The sequence below is a fragment of the Hetaerina americana genome, unplaced genomic scaffold, assembly GCF_022747635.1.
Source record: "Hetaerina americana unplaced genomic scaffold, ioHetAmer1.1.p SCAF_10, whole genome shotgun sequence".
Lineage (NCBI taxonomy): Eukaryota > Metazoa > Arthropoda > Insecta > Odonata > Calopterygidae > Hetaerina > Hetaerina americana.
Window position 1 is genome coordinate 64,426,187 of NW_027286070.1, and position 19,305 is coordinate 64,445,491.

General features: G+C 36.0%; 1 protein-coding gene across 1 annotated transcript; it reads left to right on the forward strand.

The window, feature by feature from the left end:
• The first annotated feature begins 3,347 nt into the window (after window positions 1-3,347).
• On the forward strand, window positions 3,348-16,984 carry tos (Exonuclease tos). The gene is made up of 10 exons (XM_071597954.1): window positions 3,348-3,508; window positions 3,600-3,719; window positions 3,819-4,080; window positions 4,371-4,586; window positions 5,167-5,460; window positions 7,817-8,069; window positions 12,511-12,783; window positions 13,009-13,393; window positions 13,949-14,435; window positions 16,528-16,984. The coding sequence occupies exons 1-10, from the start codon at window positions 3,348-3,350 to the stop codon at window positions 16,726-16,728; spliced, it is 2,652 nt and encodes an 883-aa protein (XP_071454055.1). The 3' UTR covers window positions 16,729-16,984.
• Window positions 16,985-19,305: the final 2,321 nt, after the last annotated feature.

Genomic DNA, 19,305 nt, shown 5'->3' on the forward strand with positions numbered 1-19,305 from the left:
AAGTGTACAATATTGTATCTTATGGGAAGTAATTCAAAAAGGATAATATTGATATAGAATAATACAAATTCTTTCCAAATACCCATCTTAAATTATGACTACAGATGGAAAACAAAAGGACATGAGTATATAAAGTTGATAAAGGATAATTTTTTTAGTGGCTAATTAATTTATCAAATTTAAAAATCAAGAGCTGCTTCCCAAATAAAATTAATTTTGGTTGAATTATCTTTGCTGAATATAAAAATTATAATAACATAAAAATATTTTGTACTCAATGTTTTACTGAACACACAGGTTTTAAAGCTTCAGTATTGCTATCAAGGTCTACCTGTATCAAGAGGCAAATGGATCTTCATAAATATAAGAGATCTTGGTCTTCATAACCAGTTAATGGATCAAAATAGTGAATGAAACAGGATAGAACATTTTTCCTTCACTCAAGCCAAGTGATCTTGTTTCTTAATGGCAATATGCCCATGATTCCTTTAGTAACCTTTTCTTTTATGAATTAAATAGGTCTCACATATTTATTATCACATTTCTCAAAAACCATAATTCAAAAATATACCTGTGCTGCAACGATAGAACTAATTTTGGACATTAGGCATTGCAATGCTGTTTCATAATTGTTTTATTCTTGTACCTTAGGTTGGAGAATGAATGAAGCCTTAGCAAATTTTGGTGAAGAAAAGGAAGGAAAAATTTTTTTCATCCACGAAGATAATATTTGCAATGAGCTGTGAATTTTAAAATTACTTTAATGGTATTTTAATTGAAATGCAGCATCTCATTTGTTCACATTAATACAATTAATGTTATTTGCTTCCCAAGGAAGCATCCATTAATGAACTATATGGACATAGTAGGTTTTATGGAGCTATAAGCACAAATTCACAGTCATTGGAGTAGGACTTGTTAAGCAGCAAAGGTACATCGGATTTATCAATTTTCAAAACCTGTTCCATTGCACAGAATCAGTCTAAACTTTGTGAATTAGTTTGTATGCATGTGTGAATTAATTAGTGTATGGCTCGTTGTTCCATATATTAATGGTATGGTAGATGTAAACCCTGATTCTAGATAAATTAGTTAGGCATTTTAACAGCTAATCCAAATGAATGCATTATTGTGTGTGACTGCTGGAGTGTTTTTGAATATCTGAGCGACTACAGACAACACCTTAAATTTACACATTTGCAAAACTACAAACTGCTTGGTATAAAGTTGGTAGGAGGAACTTCAGTTAAGCTTGGCATGTAGTTGGTAGAAAGAACTTCATCAGCTTAGCTTAGTAAATAGTTGATAGGAGGTCACATAAATGTGGCAGACAATTATGCAGAGACGGACGAATGAATGTTTTCAATTTTGAAAATAAATGTCATATTACTACAAATACAATATTAGTATATTTAAATGTTATGACGTGCACATTTTTGCAAATTCAAAACTTATGGTGGCCTGTGAAAGTTTTTAAGGGCTTTCCTCCACTTCATGTAAACGCTAGGTCACACGCCACTACTGTGCAGAAGATGCCAAGTTGAAACAATAAAGTACTTTTTATTTGCCTCTTGTTATTGATGGCAGTTATATTTTGCCATGATGGTAATGGAGAATTAGTCGGTGAATTAACACATCTACAGAACCTGCGACAATGTTGCTTTCAATATGTCGCCTTTACAAAAGCATTGGTTACAAAAGCCTTCTAAGTCCCAACTGGAAGAAATCTTCTAGTAATTAAGCCCAAGATTATTTTAAAATAATTTTCAATGATTCATATTTCAAAAAACATAACAGATTCATCAATTCACCATATGAAATTAAGGCAATATGAATGCCACTTTTCATGTGTTTACTAATTGTTCCATGTCATATTGCCTTAAGATTTTGATACTGAAGCAATCAGAGTGCAATTGTAACATACTCTGCTAACAAAAATAAACAACTGACCTTTTTCCAACTTGAAAGATGAATGACATATTTAATATATATTCTATTTAATTACAGAATACCAATTGTGACTCTAGATTGGTCAAGTAATTATTTTTTAATACATACATACAATAAGTGAATAGGAGCCGAAGCACATCAGCCAATTGCTTTCATGGTCAGATTTTCAGGTTTAATTACAATCATGGGACGTGTTGAGATGAGTGATGTGTTTGACCGAGGAGATAACTACAATTAAGTACCTGGCTGAAAGAAATTCTTGCCAGTTCATTACTGATTCCATGGTGCACCACGTAGAAGAAATTTAGCTTTGCACCCCTTGTTAATATTTGTGGTTAAAATGCCATAGAACATAATCTCTGATAACAATTAATTTAATTTTTCATGAAGTTTTCGATTTAAAAGGAGAAAAAAATTGAAATAGGATTACACCTACCGATTTATGGTTAATCAAGATTGATCTAAATATTTTATACTAAATAAACCACGGTTTGTGGGTCAAATGACAGAATATTGTGTAGGAAAAGGAGCAGCGGGTATAAATTTATATAAGAAAAATACACGCATACTACAAACCCTTAAGTGCTAAGAGCTGATAACACCAAGCATGGGTATTCTGTCAACCTGGTAATTCGGGCTCAAATGACAGGTCATGAGCTTCTTCGGAAACAACAATAAAGACGATACCTATAATCCCTGTAATTGACTTATGAGTAGGTCTCATTGAATTACTCATGTACGAAGATCCTATCTTTTTTAATGAACCACACGAAGATTAAAATATGGCAGGTCTACCAGCGTTTCGTTAAATTTTATCCTGGTAGAAGTGGTTTTCGTGGAGGCGGCCGATAAACATGTACTTCGCATTATGTACAACGACATCGAATGGAATATTTTCAAAATTTATTGCAAATAGGGACGAAACATCAAAACATTTATTTTATGGCGAAATTCGTTGAAAATGCTTACTTGTAAAAACCCTGTGGCCAGATTGCGCTTAGCATTGTCATTAATTAGATATGGCAACGATGCTTGATTTTCGCAATCTGCCATTGGAGAAGAGCGAATACGTTATAAATTAGGTTGAGAAAACAAGTAAATAGGAAAAATGAAATATTAAACATGAATAATACCTTTTCAATAGAAAACAAAAAGCATTGCTTTCGTTTCATTAGCTGGAATAATTTAACCGATACTCATATCCGTTATGCTGTTAAGAGATCAATGTCATCGATATATGTATATATCGATTGTAAATACTTCTATCGATTGGTAATGCAAATCTGGCGGGAAGTGAAAGAGCACCGTAAACAGAATTACGAATGTTAACAGTTTCTGTTAATTTTCTGTTGCTGGGGATTGTATGGGGCGTACGGGAATAAATTTTATCTTTATAAATGGGAATTACAGGATTAATTCCATTCTTAGAAAAGGCTTCTACTCCAGTAAACTTACGCCAATACAAGGGACAAACCTTGGCAGTGGACGTGTACTGCTGGTTGCACAGAGGAATTTTCTCTTGCGCGGAGAAGATTGCCAAAGGAGAAAAATGCGATGCGTGAGTATCGGCTGTTAATATCCGTAATTTTTCTTTGGTTTGTGGGGACGGAATTTCAGGCTACCTAAGTCATGCCTCGTATTTGTTGTAGGTATGTCACTTATTGTTTGAAATATGTGAACATGCTGATATCCCATGACATCAAACCGATTCTCGTATTTGATGGGCGATACCTTCCAGCGAAAGCGGCCACCGAAAAGAAGCGGAGGCAGTAAGTTGCTGAAATTTTCGTATCATGTAAAATGATTTGTAGTATTATGCACTAGCGGTCTATATATATGAGCATTTCTTTGATTCTTCTTCTCAAAAGATCACGGGAGCAAAATAGAACCAAGGCAGCCGAACTATTGAGACAGGGTCGTACAGCAGAAGCTCGTCGGTGCCTTCGTAATTCTGTTGATGTTGGCCCTGAAATGGCTGTTGCTGTGGCGCGAGCTTGTAGGAGTGTTGGAGCTGATTGTATCATTGCTCCATTTGAGGCGGATGCCGAACTAGCCTATCTGAATAGGAGTGGAATCGCCACTGCTGTCGTAACAGAGGATTCAGATCTAATTCTTTTTGGCTGTTCTAGAGTAAGCATATATGTTATTTTTTTCTTATTCTAAAATTATATAGAACTAAAGCAAGTGCTTACTCAAGGTGTACTAACTACACATTGTGTGTGGCATTTTATTTTGCATAATGTTTTACGGACAATCTCTAAATTGCAGAAGGTCTTAGAAATTTTTTGTTTTTGAAAAGTTGGGAAATATATAACAGCTTGTAGAATAATAAAATTAATTTCCTATTTCCTTTTAAATTTCTTAATGATGATAATGTTTCATTTCCTGATACTGATGTATTTGGACACCTTTATTCCTAGGTAATATTCAAGTTAGATTTGATGGGTTGTGGCCTAGAAGTTATTCAAGATCGCCTTCATCTTGCTATGGGAGTTAGCCCAGAGAGGTTTTCAATGGATCGTTTTCGTCAAATGTGTGTTCTTTCAGGATGTGATTACCTCGCCTCTCTTCCTGGAATAGGATTGGCAAAAGCAAAGAAATTTGTGAATTCAACGTCATCTCCTGACATTTCGCAGGTATTGCTGGTATTATTTCCAGGCATAATATAAATTTTAAAGAAAAATCAATACCGACGTCCTCCGCTATTTAAGTTGATGTATATATTTTTTTGAGGAGATCCCATGTGTTTCCTTACTCTTTGGGTTTGAGATATACTGGGAATATCAAATTTCTGTAGCAATTCCCACTCCAAGCATTTGATATATATCTACCAATGGTGACAGAAGTGCGTTGTTTTTCACTCCCGGAAGATAACAAGTAGCCATATTATTAGGGTCTTAATTATTTAATATGTGCATATTTAATTTCAATGATCAAAAACTACAATTTCATTTTGATAGTATAGCTCTGTTTTTACTGATTTTATGTTGCTACACCTTGTCAAATAAAGTGGAAATTACCAGCCTGGATTATGCCGAGAGTAGTGGCCTTTCCAAGCAGTCCTGAAAATCATGGGAAATCTTACCTCATGCATGTACATTTAGTATTGCAATGTGCTATGTCTATGTGTAACCTTTTTTGAATATATGGTTTAATAACCTAAGACTTTGCTATTAAAGTGAGAATATTAATGATATATTTATGTATTTTTGAAAGGCCTTGCCAAAACTACCTTCAGCAACTGGATTGTATAATTTGGAGGTCACAGAAGAGTACATTAAAGAATTTGCAATGGCAGATGCTACCTTTCTTTATCAACTTGTGTATGATCCAGTCAAGAGAGCAGCGGTGCCTTTAAATGATCCAAGTCACATCTCGCTGCATTTGGAGTTGGCGGAGAAAATAAAAGGAAATCCTCAGCCACCGGAAATAGAATATCAACTGGCTCTTGGAAATTTGAATCCTTTCACTCTAAAACCCATTGATGACTTCAATCCCTCTGGACCTAAAGTGAGATATTTCAGTTTTATTCCACTATGCATTGAGTAATAATGAAATGCAAGAATGTTTATTGTATTTGCCGGCATATAGGACACACAGGAATATAAGACATCCCTTTTTTAATATCCTTTCTTAGAACCAAATGTCTGCATTTTTCATGAATTTCCATAATGATTTATTTTACTAGTTAATAGATATTTATGTCAGTAAAAATTTTACCCGGGAACATGGTATTTAGGTGCTGCCTTGATAATGCCAATCTAAAAACCCAGAAGTACATATCCAGAGCTATTACTGGGTGTGCATTTGATGATTGTAATTACCCATGTTAGCATATGTGCAATGGGCTAATGGCCACCCAGTAGTATCCATTTTGGCTACTTTCTCCATCCCCCCAAATGTTTTACCATAAAGTGGTCGAAATGAGTCGAAGGTGTTCGATTGTGCTTCACTAAAATTCTTGTAGCAATGAAGAATTCCAATTTACCACACCCCAAGGGAGCTTACCTAAAAGTTGGGAGTCTCATCAGTCACATCCTAATGGAATACATGATTTCATTGGCTTTCCCCTAGTTGAATAACATGTGCATATGGGATGTATGTATGTAACTATGATGGATGGATGGAACAGAATCAATATAAATAAAATAAAGGTTATGCAATTTTCCAGAATGAGAAAGGCTAAGCTTAACACAAAAATAAGAGGGCAAAAACTAAAGCAGTTGGAACAGTTTACATACCTCAGAAGTATTTTGGACCAAAATGGTCAAAGCAGTAGGGATTTAAGGAGGGGAATTGCACTAGGAAAGAGGCTTTCACCAGGAGGACGGAATTGATGACAGGGATGTTTGGTAAGGATGTTAAGAAAAGGCTCATCAAAACTTTGATAAGGACATGAAACATGGTAACTGAAGCACGATGATAGCCGTAGATAGGAGGCCTTTGAAGTGTGGGTGTGGAGAAGGTGAAATGGGCTGTAAGGGAAACAAATGAGGAAGTGCTCTGTATGTTGGGGATTTTTTGGGGGAAATCCTTAAGAGGCAGGAAAAATGGGTGAAAAGCATTTGATAGGCAGTGGGCTGTTGAAGACTGTGATAGAGGGAGAATGTTAGGCAAACGAGGAAGGGCCAGGAATAGCACAGGGATATTTGGCGGGAAGTATACATAGTTGAAGAGGAGCTTGTTGTGGAGTACGACATGGGGTTGTGTTTTGCTTGTAGAAACAAGAGATGTGGTTGTTCTGCCCATCCAAAACCTACCTTAACCGGTAGATTACCTAATAATAATTATATATGTATGAAATCATCATTTTATTATAAGGTAGCAAGCAGTCTGTAAATATTGGTTGATCTGTGTATTAAATTAATAGCGAAGAGTTAGTTATGGTGGAAAAAATTAATTAATGAAAATGCTGATTTTCAAGGTTCAGAGCAAAATTATGACAATAATTTTTATGTGGTGACATCTGCAAATTAAATGCTAATAACTCTGAAATATGTAAAAAATATTGCAATTAATTCATTTTCTTGTTTAGTGGCTCCTGATATAATATGATATCACGATGCACAAATTAAACTTTTATAATTTTGGGATTTTAATGTATAATAATTTTGTTATTTGGTTAATTATTATCTCATGCTACTTTTGTGGAATATGTAATTAATATTAATACTCATAACTTTTCAAAACAGCTGGGTGTGGAATTTGAATATTACAGTAAATACGAGGGCGATTCAAAAAGTAAGGTTTCCTATTTTTTTTCTCGAAAAATGACATTTATTCCCAACTTCATGTATATTGGAGGAAAGGCTGAGCATTTAGCTACTTTTAATAACATTAAGGCCTTCCTTTATCTCATGAAGGGTTATTCTCCAGTTATTGCACACAATCTCGTCAATTGGAGCCACTGTTGTTTCTGGCAAACTCAGCTGCCCCAACTGCTGCTCATCGTGGACATTTTCCCAGCCTTCAAAATACTCCCTGCACCACTTACGCACATTTTTGATGTCCATACACTTCTCACCGTATACTTCCACTGAATGGCGATGAATTTATATTGGAAAAGAAGTCGTCAGTTGGCTTCACGACACGGCGTGAGAAAGGTACGACGCCGGTATTAAAAAGCTGGTTACAAGGATGCGAAAATTGAGTGATTGTCAAGGCGACTATGTAGAAAAATAGCTAAATGCTTAACCTTGCCAATGATGTACGCAAAGTAAAGAATAAATTTGATTTTTCATGAAAAAAAATAAAGACCTTAATTTTCTCGAATCGCCCTCATAGTTAGGTCATCAACTTCTGTTATCAGTTAATATTTTCTTTCAAGTTATTTCAGATATTAATAAGTATTTCTTTATATTTGAAGGGACCTTGTGGAGGCGGAATTGGGAGAAATGGTCCCCCAAAAAGGAAGTGGAAGAGCATTTGGGACAAGAACTTTTTGCCATATGGGGATACCAAAAATTTCCACTCACAGAATGCCCTCATGAAGGTGGAAAGAGACAGCACCTTTGGCAAAGAGGCAGTAATGGGAGTTGGATTTTTCAATAGTCAAGTGATTGAGGATGGTCCAGTGAGGCGTTCTCCTCGAAAGAGGAAACACAAAGTAGATGTTGAAGGTATGAAATTTGTATAGCATTAGCAAACTTGTTAGAGGGTTGAGCACATTGGAAACTAGAAAATTCTATGTGCTCTTTGTCCCTAGAAAAATCCAGGTATTCTCGTTTATATGAGCCAATTTACTGCTGCACCACAGAATAATACCATGCTGAAAATAGAATTTCACAAATTCATGCTTTCAATGTTGGTATTGAAAAGTTGTTGATAGGTTTTGTAGTGCCTTCAAATAGGATTTTGTTTCGAGAACAGGAGTCCTGTGTGTTAGTTGAGAGAGGATGTAATCACCCTAAGGTAGTGGAATGTTAATTGCCACGATATGTGCACAATGTTTCATCTATTCTTGTGTGGATGTGTTCCTGCTTAGAGCCAATATCTTTTTGTTTCTCCAGGTCCTGCTATTCGGGTTTTATATCATTTTAGCTGTAGTGGATTGAACTCCTCAAAAAGCAACACTTTTCTGTATGCACTACTATTATATTAACGCTAGTGTAATGTCTTAAGTTAGACTTTTCATGGAGCTTTTCACTACATGCAACTGTATTCCTAACTAACCTAAAAATTCCGACAAACACAACATACGAGGTGTGTTCAAAAAGTAAGGTGACTTTATATTTTTATGAAAAAATATTTATTTATTCTTCAATATTCAAGTTTTCCCCTTCAAAGTTATCCCCCCAGATACTCTACACTTGTGATTCTGATAAGCACTTTTTGGTATAGCCTTGAGCTCTTCCATTGATGCAGTCTCTATCTCCTCAATTGTTGCAAATTTCCATCCGTTCATAGGTCTCTTCAGTTTTGGGAACAGGAAAAAGTCGCAGGGGGCCACATCCAGTGAATATGGTGGCTGAGGAATGATAGTTGTGTTGTTTTTGGCCGAAAAATCTCTCACAAGCAATGATGAGTGAGCTGGTGCATTATTGTGATGCAAAAGCGACGAATTGTAATGTGAAGATATAGGTTCTTCTGATCAAAATCAAACAGTTTCGGAATGAACTTTGCTGACACACGTCTCGTGCTCAAAACATCCAAAAAAAATTGCTTGGAACGAGCCAACCGATTTGCCAGCATCCTTGGCAACTTCTCTAATAGTGATTTGATGATTTTTCAAAACAATTTTCTTCGCTGCTTCTACGTTTTCATCTGTTGTTGACGTGCTGAGGCGTCCAGAGCAAGGTTCGTCATTGGTATCTTCTCGGCCATCTTGGAAGAGCTTGTAAACACTTCTAAACATTTTTTTACCCAGGGCAGACTACAAGCAATGATGAGTGAGCTGGTGCATTATTGTGATGCAAAAGCGACGAATTGTAATGTGAAGATATAGGTTCTTCTGATCAAAATCAAACAGTTTCGGAATGAACTTTGCTGACACACGTCTCGTGCTCAAAACATCCAAAAAAAATTGCTTGGAACGAGCCAACCGATTTGCCAGCATCCTTGGCAACTTCTCTAATAGTGATTTGATGATTTCTCAAAACAATTTTCTTCGCTGCTTCTACGTTTTCATCTGTTGTTGACGTGCTGAGGCGTCCAGAGCAAGGTTCGTCATTGGTATCTTCTCGGCCATCTTGGAAGAGCTTGTAAACACTTCTAAACATTTTTTTACCCAGGGCAGACTCACTGTATGCCGACGTCAACATTCAAGTGTTTTGGAGCGCTTGATTCTATTTTTTACTGAACATTTGATGCAAATATTTTGTTCCATTTTTTTTATGATAGAAAATCGCCAAGCACACCAAAACACATCTGATATTTGTATCGGTCAATAACAAACCAAATATTGTTGAAACTGTAAACAAATGTTCGGGACATGTGTGCCAACACAACAAAACATAAAATCGAAACTTGAATGTATGTTTCCCACGAAATTTAAAAAGTCTCTTTACTTTTTGAACACACCTTTTATAATTGAACCCAATATCCCTCTAACAAAACATATCCTAATAACACAAAATATCCTTAAACCCAATGACAAAATAACTATTCTATAGCTCTCCATACTTCAACTCCATCCAAATATATTCTTTTTTTCCCTCTGCCATTTTCTTTTACTGTCTTCAGTATCCTATTACCTCTCAGTTTCTCCTGCAACCTCTTGTCCTGCCTCCTTAGAATTTTTTCCTTGCAGCTATTTTTCTTTCACATCATACTGAGAACTTCACCATTAGCTTTCATTACTATCTTTATTTCTTCCACTTTGTTTTTTCAATTCTCTTCCACATCTATTTGCCGCAGTCCATTTCGCATTCCAACCCTCACCGAATCCAACACAATGAAGTATGACTTACTGCATTGAAACCAGGCCCATAGGTCTTCGTGATGGATGGTCCACATAAGATATGTCTAATGAGGTTTCAAACATGCTGAAGAAAAATCATGTTCACCCGGAAAATGGGGAGAAAGTCAAGGATGTGAATCTGGAGAATGAATGTTCACACTTGCATTTAAAAAATAATAGAGATATTTGCACAATTTTTGCAACTACTATGATTTCATTGTAGCAGAACTATTGCTAGGTACTAACTCTACTTGTCTTGATATGGGATCAGAATTATTGTGAATATTTCGTCAGAAATACTCACAGAAAATCCAATTTTATCACATTTAGATAAGTGCCTAATCAACAACAAATTTAATGAAGGGATGAATATATGTACGAGTATATTCATTGCCAACCAATTATGGTATGCAGGACTAAATATAGAAAAGCAGACATTAGAAAACACACTCTAAGAACTGAGGGAGAGGCCACGACAGTAACTTTAATAGTATCATCCACTAATGTGCATGTAAATGCATCAAATTTGGTGTTTAAATCATTTGCCTTGACCAGGATTCAAACCCTCTATTACAATTATTTGTGACATTTTATGCATGGTGTTTCATGCTAACTACGAGGGTCATCCGGAAAGTAGTACCCGTTCGTGCCGCATGAAGTGCTGACGACGCGAGTAGTAGTATATATATATATATATATATATATATATATGAGGAAAGTATATTGAATATGCAATGTGTTAAATGAGTTTGTGATTTTCCACAGACTTTATTTCACAGTATAATGCGTTTCACTGACTTGCGGCATCATCAGGTACAAGTGACTGACACAGCTGTTGAATATACGAGGGTCATCCGGAAAGTAGTACCCGTTCGTGCCGCATGAAGTGCTGACGACGCGAGTAGCCGCTGGACGAGGTCAGATAGCTTCAGTGGCTTGTCTGTCTTCTCTGAGCCAAGTTGCGTGACGCTAGCATTGCCTGTGTTGTTTCTGTGATTGTTTACAATGTTTAAAAAAATTGAGAACGCCGCCAGTTGTGAAGTGAGGGCAGTGATTAAATTCCTCAATGCAAGAAACGTTCGCCCATGTGATATTCATCGCCAATTAAAGGAGGTGTATGGAGACAATGTAATGGACGAGTCGTCTGTTCGGCGGTGGTGTCGCAACTTCAACATGGGGAGGGGGAACACACACGACGATGAGCGTTCGGGGAGACCGTCTGTCATTACAGACCAACTGGTGAGCTCAGTTGACGAATTCGTGAGGAACGATCGGCGCGTCACAATTGATGACATCTGTGAGCATTTTCCCAATGTTTCTCGAACAATTGTTCATGAAATTGTTAAACACCATCTGCATTATGCAAAAATTTGTGCAAGATGGGTCCCTCGCGTATCTCAATGAGCTGGCGGCGAAGGACTATGCAGCAGGAATACAGAAACTTGTCACACGTTATGACAAATGCCTTAATTTGCTTGGAGATTATGTTGAGAAGTAGTTTAAAGTATCCTCTTTCAAATAAAATTTTTTATGTTTGTTAATATTTACTTTTGTGTCTTTATTTCACGAACGGGTACTACTTTCCGGATGACCCTCGTACTTTCTCCTAAATGCACCAAGAAATGCATTCTGTAGGAGGATGTCTCTGTGGCTTAATTAGCTGAAGCACTCGACTGGTTGTCAAGGGATGCAGGTTTGAATCCTGATCAGGAAGAATGAATTTAACAATTTGAAGTTGATGCATTTTAATGAAAAACATTGATGGATAATGGAATGTCTTTGAAAATATCCTCTGATATCAAAATATACTGTATGCATTACTTCTGTGCACGTTTAACAAGTTTGAAATAATGAACATGTTTAATGTTTTAATTAAGATGCATGCATATTAATTCTTGTGTATCAAATGAAAATAATATGTTTGTGGTGGTATTTACCTTTGATTTGTCATTGATTGTAGCCACCAGAGTGCATTTAATTCAAAATGAGGTTATAATTTTAGCTGCTGTCATGACTTTTGTGGAGGAATATGCAAATGAAATTGTGCTTTTATTTTTATATGTAAATATTTATAGATATTTTGTGTATCTGACTCTTGTTTATATACAATATATTTCATTTGTTGATTCATAACTTCTGGATAATTTTTATTTTCTTTGCAGAAGAAAATATGGTAAAAGAAGCTACATGCTCTCCTGAGGATCTTGATATCATCTATGGCTCTCCTTCACCTAAAAGACAAAAGAGTACATCTCACTTAATGGAAAATGCCAAAAGTTGCTTTAATTCTTTCAATGAAAGCAGCAAAATGGTTGTTGCTGAAATTATTGGGCCACAGGAGCTGAAGAGAAAACTTTTCACCAAACCTCAGGGGTTAAGTCCAGTGAAAAGTAAATTATCTGCTAATCTCTCAAATGGAGCATTGGATTTTGAAGGTTAACAAATGATTGTAATGAAATTTATCTTAGCTTTTATTTATGTCACCACCAGCTAGGTACTAAATTATGAAAGATTTCGGTATTATCTTTACAGTTTTTATTAGAAAGCCTGAAAATATTTAATGTCGCCTTTGTTCTCTTAAATATATCTCCCAAATATTTTGGGAAACTGTAGTTTCGCTTTCATTTATAACATAATTTGAAGAAAAAAAATTGTTCTAGGTGGATCACAAGAAGGAATGTCTAATTCAAGCCAAGAAAGTGTTCCTCACGACTCAGAAAGTGATCTGAAAGCAACAGAATCAGAGGTGAAGGAAAATTGTATTAAGTCAGAAAGTGTGGATCCAGTGTCAACATTATCACCAAGGAAAAACTCACCAAATGTTCCCCGAGAAAATGGTGATGACAGTGACAGATATGACGAAAGTAGTCATCCGAAATCTCCCATTTTAGGGAGACGAAAAAATCTCAATCCATTTGCCAAGCCTTTGGGTAGTAGTTCAGACTCTTCTCACAGTAAAGGAAGTTTTTTGAAGTCCCCTGGATTGTTCTCAAAACTGAATGTGAATGAAGGAACATCAGGGATGAAAACGGTTGTGAAAAGCAGGTGAGTTTTAGATAGTGTCGTAAGCTTGAAACATTGCTTATGCACATTACGCTGTATGTATACATGGCTTAATTCAAGGCTGTGTATCTTCAGGATGTCTAGTGTCTGGGAGAAACGTTGTCATTCAGAGAACGAAACATACTCCCTGAAACTAATGTATTAGTGTTGAGTGATCATGGGCCAGGAAGCATGATGCTATTCTCAATTTCTACCTTGTTAGATCAGTTGTTTCTATTTTTTTATCTTCTTTAATTTGAAAGGAGAATGCATAAAATTATTTGTAAGCAATCAGAGCTGAGCTCTGGTAAAGAATGTTGGTCAAGCCAAGAGAAAAAAACGTCACCATGCAACCAAAACAATGTTGGTTAAAATATTTGTGACATTGAAATAATGAGTAGATGAAATCTAGATGTCAATTAGGCATTTTATATTGAAGTATGTGGGGGCATATACCTTGAATTTCATCATTCAGTATTTTGGATCTGTATTTGATGCTATGTCCATTGATTTTGTATATTTTTCAAGGGCATTAACAGTTATTTTTCTCCTTTGTAGGTACTTAGTTAGCAGTCCTCCTAAAGACATTGGCTTGTCAATGGATGTATTAGCAAAAAATAAATCTCCTATTCTGGAAAGATTAAATGACAGTGATTTATTGTGTAATGACAAAAGTGACAAAGAACCAAGTACTTGTGGTGAACTTAAAGTAAGTGATATTGTTGGAGGTTACTTAGAATCTGAGATCCAAGTATCCCCTCCTCTCAAAAACAGTGCAAGTGTGGCTAATGCATCCCCCAGGAAACCAAATAATCCATTTTCATTAGACTCAGACAGCACGAATACTCCCTTGATAAGAAGAGAGAAACCTTTCCGGGAGGATGATGATATTGTAGCAATGAATAATCTTGGTGGGGACAAATCAGAATTTTCAGAACCAAGAAAGGGTCTCTTTAATTGGAGTTCACTTAAGGACAAGTTTGTATTCACATCTGCCATCAAAGATGCAGATGAATCAAATGCTGCCTTGCATACAAACAAGCAGGTAAGAATGGAACTCAGAATTTTACACAATTACAAATTGACAGGGAAAATATTCTTCTCATGTAAATCAAAAATGGTTTTAAAAACATGTTATTTGTATTTGAAAAAATCAAGTGACCATGGTTTACGTGTAAATTGTTTAATTGTTGGTAAATTGATACATTGTAACGAATAGTTGTAGTTTTGGGTTCCTTTTATTAAGATATAAAAATTTTCCCATTATTTTTAGTTTTCACATTTCAAATATGTGTATGTATATATGTGTGTATTTGATGGTGGAGTTCACCCAGTAGTAAGCCGGACGGCATGTGAAATTCACACATCAGGGTAGGGGGGCCAGTTCCTTTTCCTGTGCCAGTTATGGTTTCCCAGGAAGATCTGGTACCCGAAAAATCACATAGCTTGGGTGGAGCTGCAGGTGCCCAGAGAGGCTTGCCCGGAATTTGAACCCAGGCCTTCCGGTCAGACAATTTTACTGCCCAGGTAAAAAATGATTCACATAAATATACAGCGAATCCTGGTTGATGTAGGCTGACTTAATACAGAGAATTCAGTATAATAATACAAGGCAGTACATAATATGGTGATGCAGGGCTGTGCATCATGAATTTTTGTATCCGGCCCTGGGCTTAAAAGCTGTCCATTGTTTGGGCAACCATTAGTTGCTTTTGAGATATAATCCTAGCTTTACACAGATGACCCTATTTGTTTGCAGCTATTACTTCTTTGGGTATCGGCCTGGATTTTTTGTGTGAACATGTTTTATGTACCACCAGCCCTTATCTTTGGAATTAGCTCACATTTTGAGAGCTTTTTTGGCCCCATTTTCGGCAATCATTAATGTTTTTTGAACATTTAGCCATGGATATATGTATCTAAATGAAACCCTTTGCATCATCTGAGACTCCTACTTTGTATCAATGGTTTCTTGAATTGTAGATGACGCAACACTACCGAGTATGTGTATCTCACTACCCTCTTCCATTTTCCTCACTTCCTCCTGGCACTTGTACCATACTTGGACACCTTAAGTACCGCAAGCACCAATAACCAACAGCTCTGTTCTATCAAATGCAGAAATACCATATTTTCCTATCGATAATGTGCACTTAATGTATAGCGCGCACCCAGAATTTTGTAGTTCTCCTGAATTTGTATAGATACCACGTGCCCAGGGCTTCATAGTGATCTTGAATGTGTATTGATGTGTATCTGCTCATGCATGTGCGTGTGCATCTGTATATGCATGTAAAAATTATGTATAACGTGTGTAAAAATATGTCTATATGGGATGTGTGTGTGTGAAAATACGTCTATGTTTGGATTTATTCAGTTTTCGTTACCCAACGCATGTCGTCATTTTTTCGTTCATCTGAGCATTTTTGTGTGGATAAAGCGCACGTTATCGATGGGAAATCACGGTACCATGTATATCCAAGTCTTACCCTCTGTATAATGATGCAGAATTCACTGTATCATCTCTGTATCAATTTTCTCCTTGGTGTACATTCTGTATATTCTCCATTTACTTTGTTGATGTGTTTCTGGAAAATGTGATATGGATAAAGTAATGTATGCATATCGAGGCTGGGTTCTGCATTTATGATTCTAATGTTGAAATGAATATTTGAAAGCTTCTTTTATGCATATACCAATTCCACAAATTTACAAATGTATTTCATGGATAGAAAAATACTGGATAAAGTAATGTATGCATATCGAGGCTGGGTTCTGCATTTATGATTCTAATGTTGAAATGAATATTTGAAAGCTTCTTTTATGCATATACCAATTCCACAAATTTACAAATGTATTTCATGGATAGAAAAATACTTGATGTAAGAAATAAATAGGCAGATATTCAACAGCATTACAGATGCGTTCCTGTACCTGCAATGCAGTTTAGCAGGAATTTTGACTACATCTAGTAATTACATACCTCATGCTTAGCAAAGCAAAAAAATGTTTTTATAGCTTTACAATACTAGTCATAGTGTCCCTTTGACCTAATATTAATAAATTGTATCAGTTAATAATGGATAATTGACTTTGCCTTTGCGACTTAAGCTAATTAACTTTTATTATATCTGCAGGTGTCCCCCAAAGAAAATCAGAGGATAGACTCTTTGGGGAATACCCCCAGACCAGTAGCAACCAGAGGTCGAGGCAGGGGTCAGAATTGTAGAAGGCCAGGTCTTGGCCGGTCTTCAACTCCAAAGGCAAATCCAGTGACAGTTAAAGGAAATGTTTCTCAGCAAAGCCTTCTCATGAGATTTGGCTTTCAGAAAAAATAGTGCACAATAAACATGTAATTGTCATCAAAAGTCATAGTGCTCAAGAACGACGGTTCACTCATTATTTCATAGAGTTAATTATTGTTTTTGTTATCTGTTATGTGTGTATGTATTTCCTGGCATCTCCATTGTGAATATTTGTAAAATGTTATGACAGCTGATTGTGTTATTGACTTAGACATTTTTTTGTTGTGCTTTTTTGGAATTTAATGTAAATGTATATACAGTGTTTTAAATCTTTTCAAAATTTAAAAGAATTGGGTCATATTTATTAAAAGTTTATATTCATTAACTTTGAATTTATTATTGTGTAGTCATAACTGGTCCATCAGAAACTTATAGAGGATGAACATTAAGTATAGAAAACAAAAGTTTATTGTATATGCTGGCAAGGAAGTTTGCTAAGTATGCAGAAAAAGTAGCTGTGAAGGTAAGGTGTACAAGGAGTACACCTTACAGCTGGTGTACAACAGTGTAAGGGGCTGTGAATTCGGTAGACAATTTTTATACCTTAGATCAACAAAGGCAGGTGAAAAACATTGCATCATAGAGGAACTAAAATGATGAATGAGAAGTGAATACATGAAGATTATGCAGCTTGATGATGTGGAAAAAGATTGAGGAAGAATGAGAGTCAAATGCTTGGAAAAATTGTCTCCAAATCTTGCAAGGGAGTGTGTCCAGCTTTCTTGAAACTCTTGATGTGAACCCTTATGATTCTGATTCATGATGACTCAAAATTATATTTCTCATCAATAGTTATTGTCCTCTCCCAGGCATATTTTATAATTAGTGGAGCTTAGAATGGGATTCTTTTATCTGGTAGAAAATCAATTCTGTTTTTGACTGCTTATGTAATAAGTTTGATAACTTGCTTCCTGGTGAGGACAGATTTTATCAGAATGGCTGCCCAGTTGGAAGTTTCTCAATTGCTTCAAAAATCCAGGAAAATTGAATAAAACTTAATTTGTTGAAAGAGTTAGGAACATGATATGGAAATCAAGAATTCCCTATGAGAACAAAGTTACTTTGTTGTTATATCATTATGTGTTGCAGTACCTAAAAATGGAAGAAGGGACCATTTGGTCTCAATTTCGCCCAAATAAAGACCACTATCTATCTATCTACCTAGGCCATTAAATGAGCAATCCCAGGTGAAAACCAAAACTGAAGTATCTTACCTTAGGTGCCATTATGAGACCATGTGGTAGGCGGTGTTAGGTCGCATCCACTAGCTTCATGTCAAATTCAGCAATATGTGATGATTTACCATAAGCATGTATTTTGATTTCAGAAACTTCAGAGAGAAATGAAAAGGAGCATGCTTAAGGAAATCTGGAACTAATTGGGAATAAAAATCTAGAAAATGAGTGGCCATCTCATTTACCAAATCTTCATCCTACATGAAAACGAGGTACACTTTCTATAGAATGTAAAAAAAAAGGCTATATAAAAGTAAAGTTAATCATAATTCTTTTATGAGAGAATTAGTATTTTTCCTACAGGGAAATGAGTATGGTGCCTGCCCAATTTAAACAACTGAATAATGGTAAGGCTGAATAAAGAGTGTGATGATAGTACATTTTATCAAAATGTTATATTGCTTTCTCTTTTACAATGGAGAGAAGATAATATCCAGCAGTTCAATGGAGGGCGTTTGTTAGGACTCCATGTCCAATTTGATAATGTAGCAATAAATTCCATGGAAATGGAAATATGGCATATTGAGTGAAATGTGCATGTGTATTTATGCATGAGGGCTCAACTTGTATATATAAAGGTATATCAGTATGTCTTCTCATCACTTTTCCAGGCATTAAGCTGAAAAGTACTATGCTCAAAGAAACTAAGGTTGTGGACAAGGAAGCATTTTATCAAAACGCTCTAGTGTAGCATGGCTCTCTAGGGATCAGAGACAAGGAACATTGGAAAAATGAACCTGCGAAGAATAGAAGCCTAACATACGAGCTGTAGCAGAATGCTGAAGATTAAATGGACTGACCAAGTGAGGGACAAGGAAGTATATAGTAGAGGAAAGGACCATATCCAAAACTATACAGCAAAGAACCATGTGGATTAGACACACCTTGAGGCACAATTAATGAAATAGTTAGAAACAAAAGAAAATGAAATTGATGCAAAAATCACATTATGAAGGCTAAGAGAAAAGTACATAGGACAAATGAAGAAGGACGTAAAACAGAAAACTCTCTGGGCATGGGGGAAAATTCTGAAGAGACGAATTGAAGCCAGCAGTAAATAAATCTTAGGATTGAAATACTGATGTGGAGAGGAAGGTTAATAACAGGAAAAGCAATTCCAGTGACCTATCCTCAGTGGATCATCTCATCAAGTCAGTGTCCATATTACTCTTTGTCCTACCCTACTTTTTCTTTCCTCTTTTCCGACCGAACCTCCATGAGAGAGGGTGAAGTACTACCACAGCAGTAGTCATGATTGAGCATGTAATAAAGTTGTGGATTAAAATTTATCTGAGAGTTTGCAAACACTTCAGCCATGAAATATGAGCATGGCATCATACTATATTTTGGTCCCTTCACTGGACTGGCAATGAGA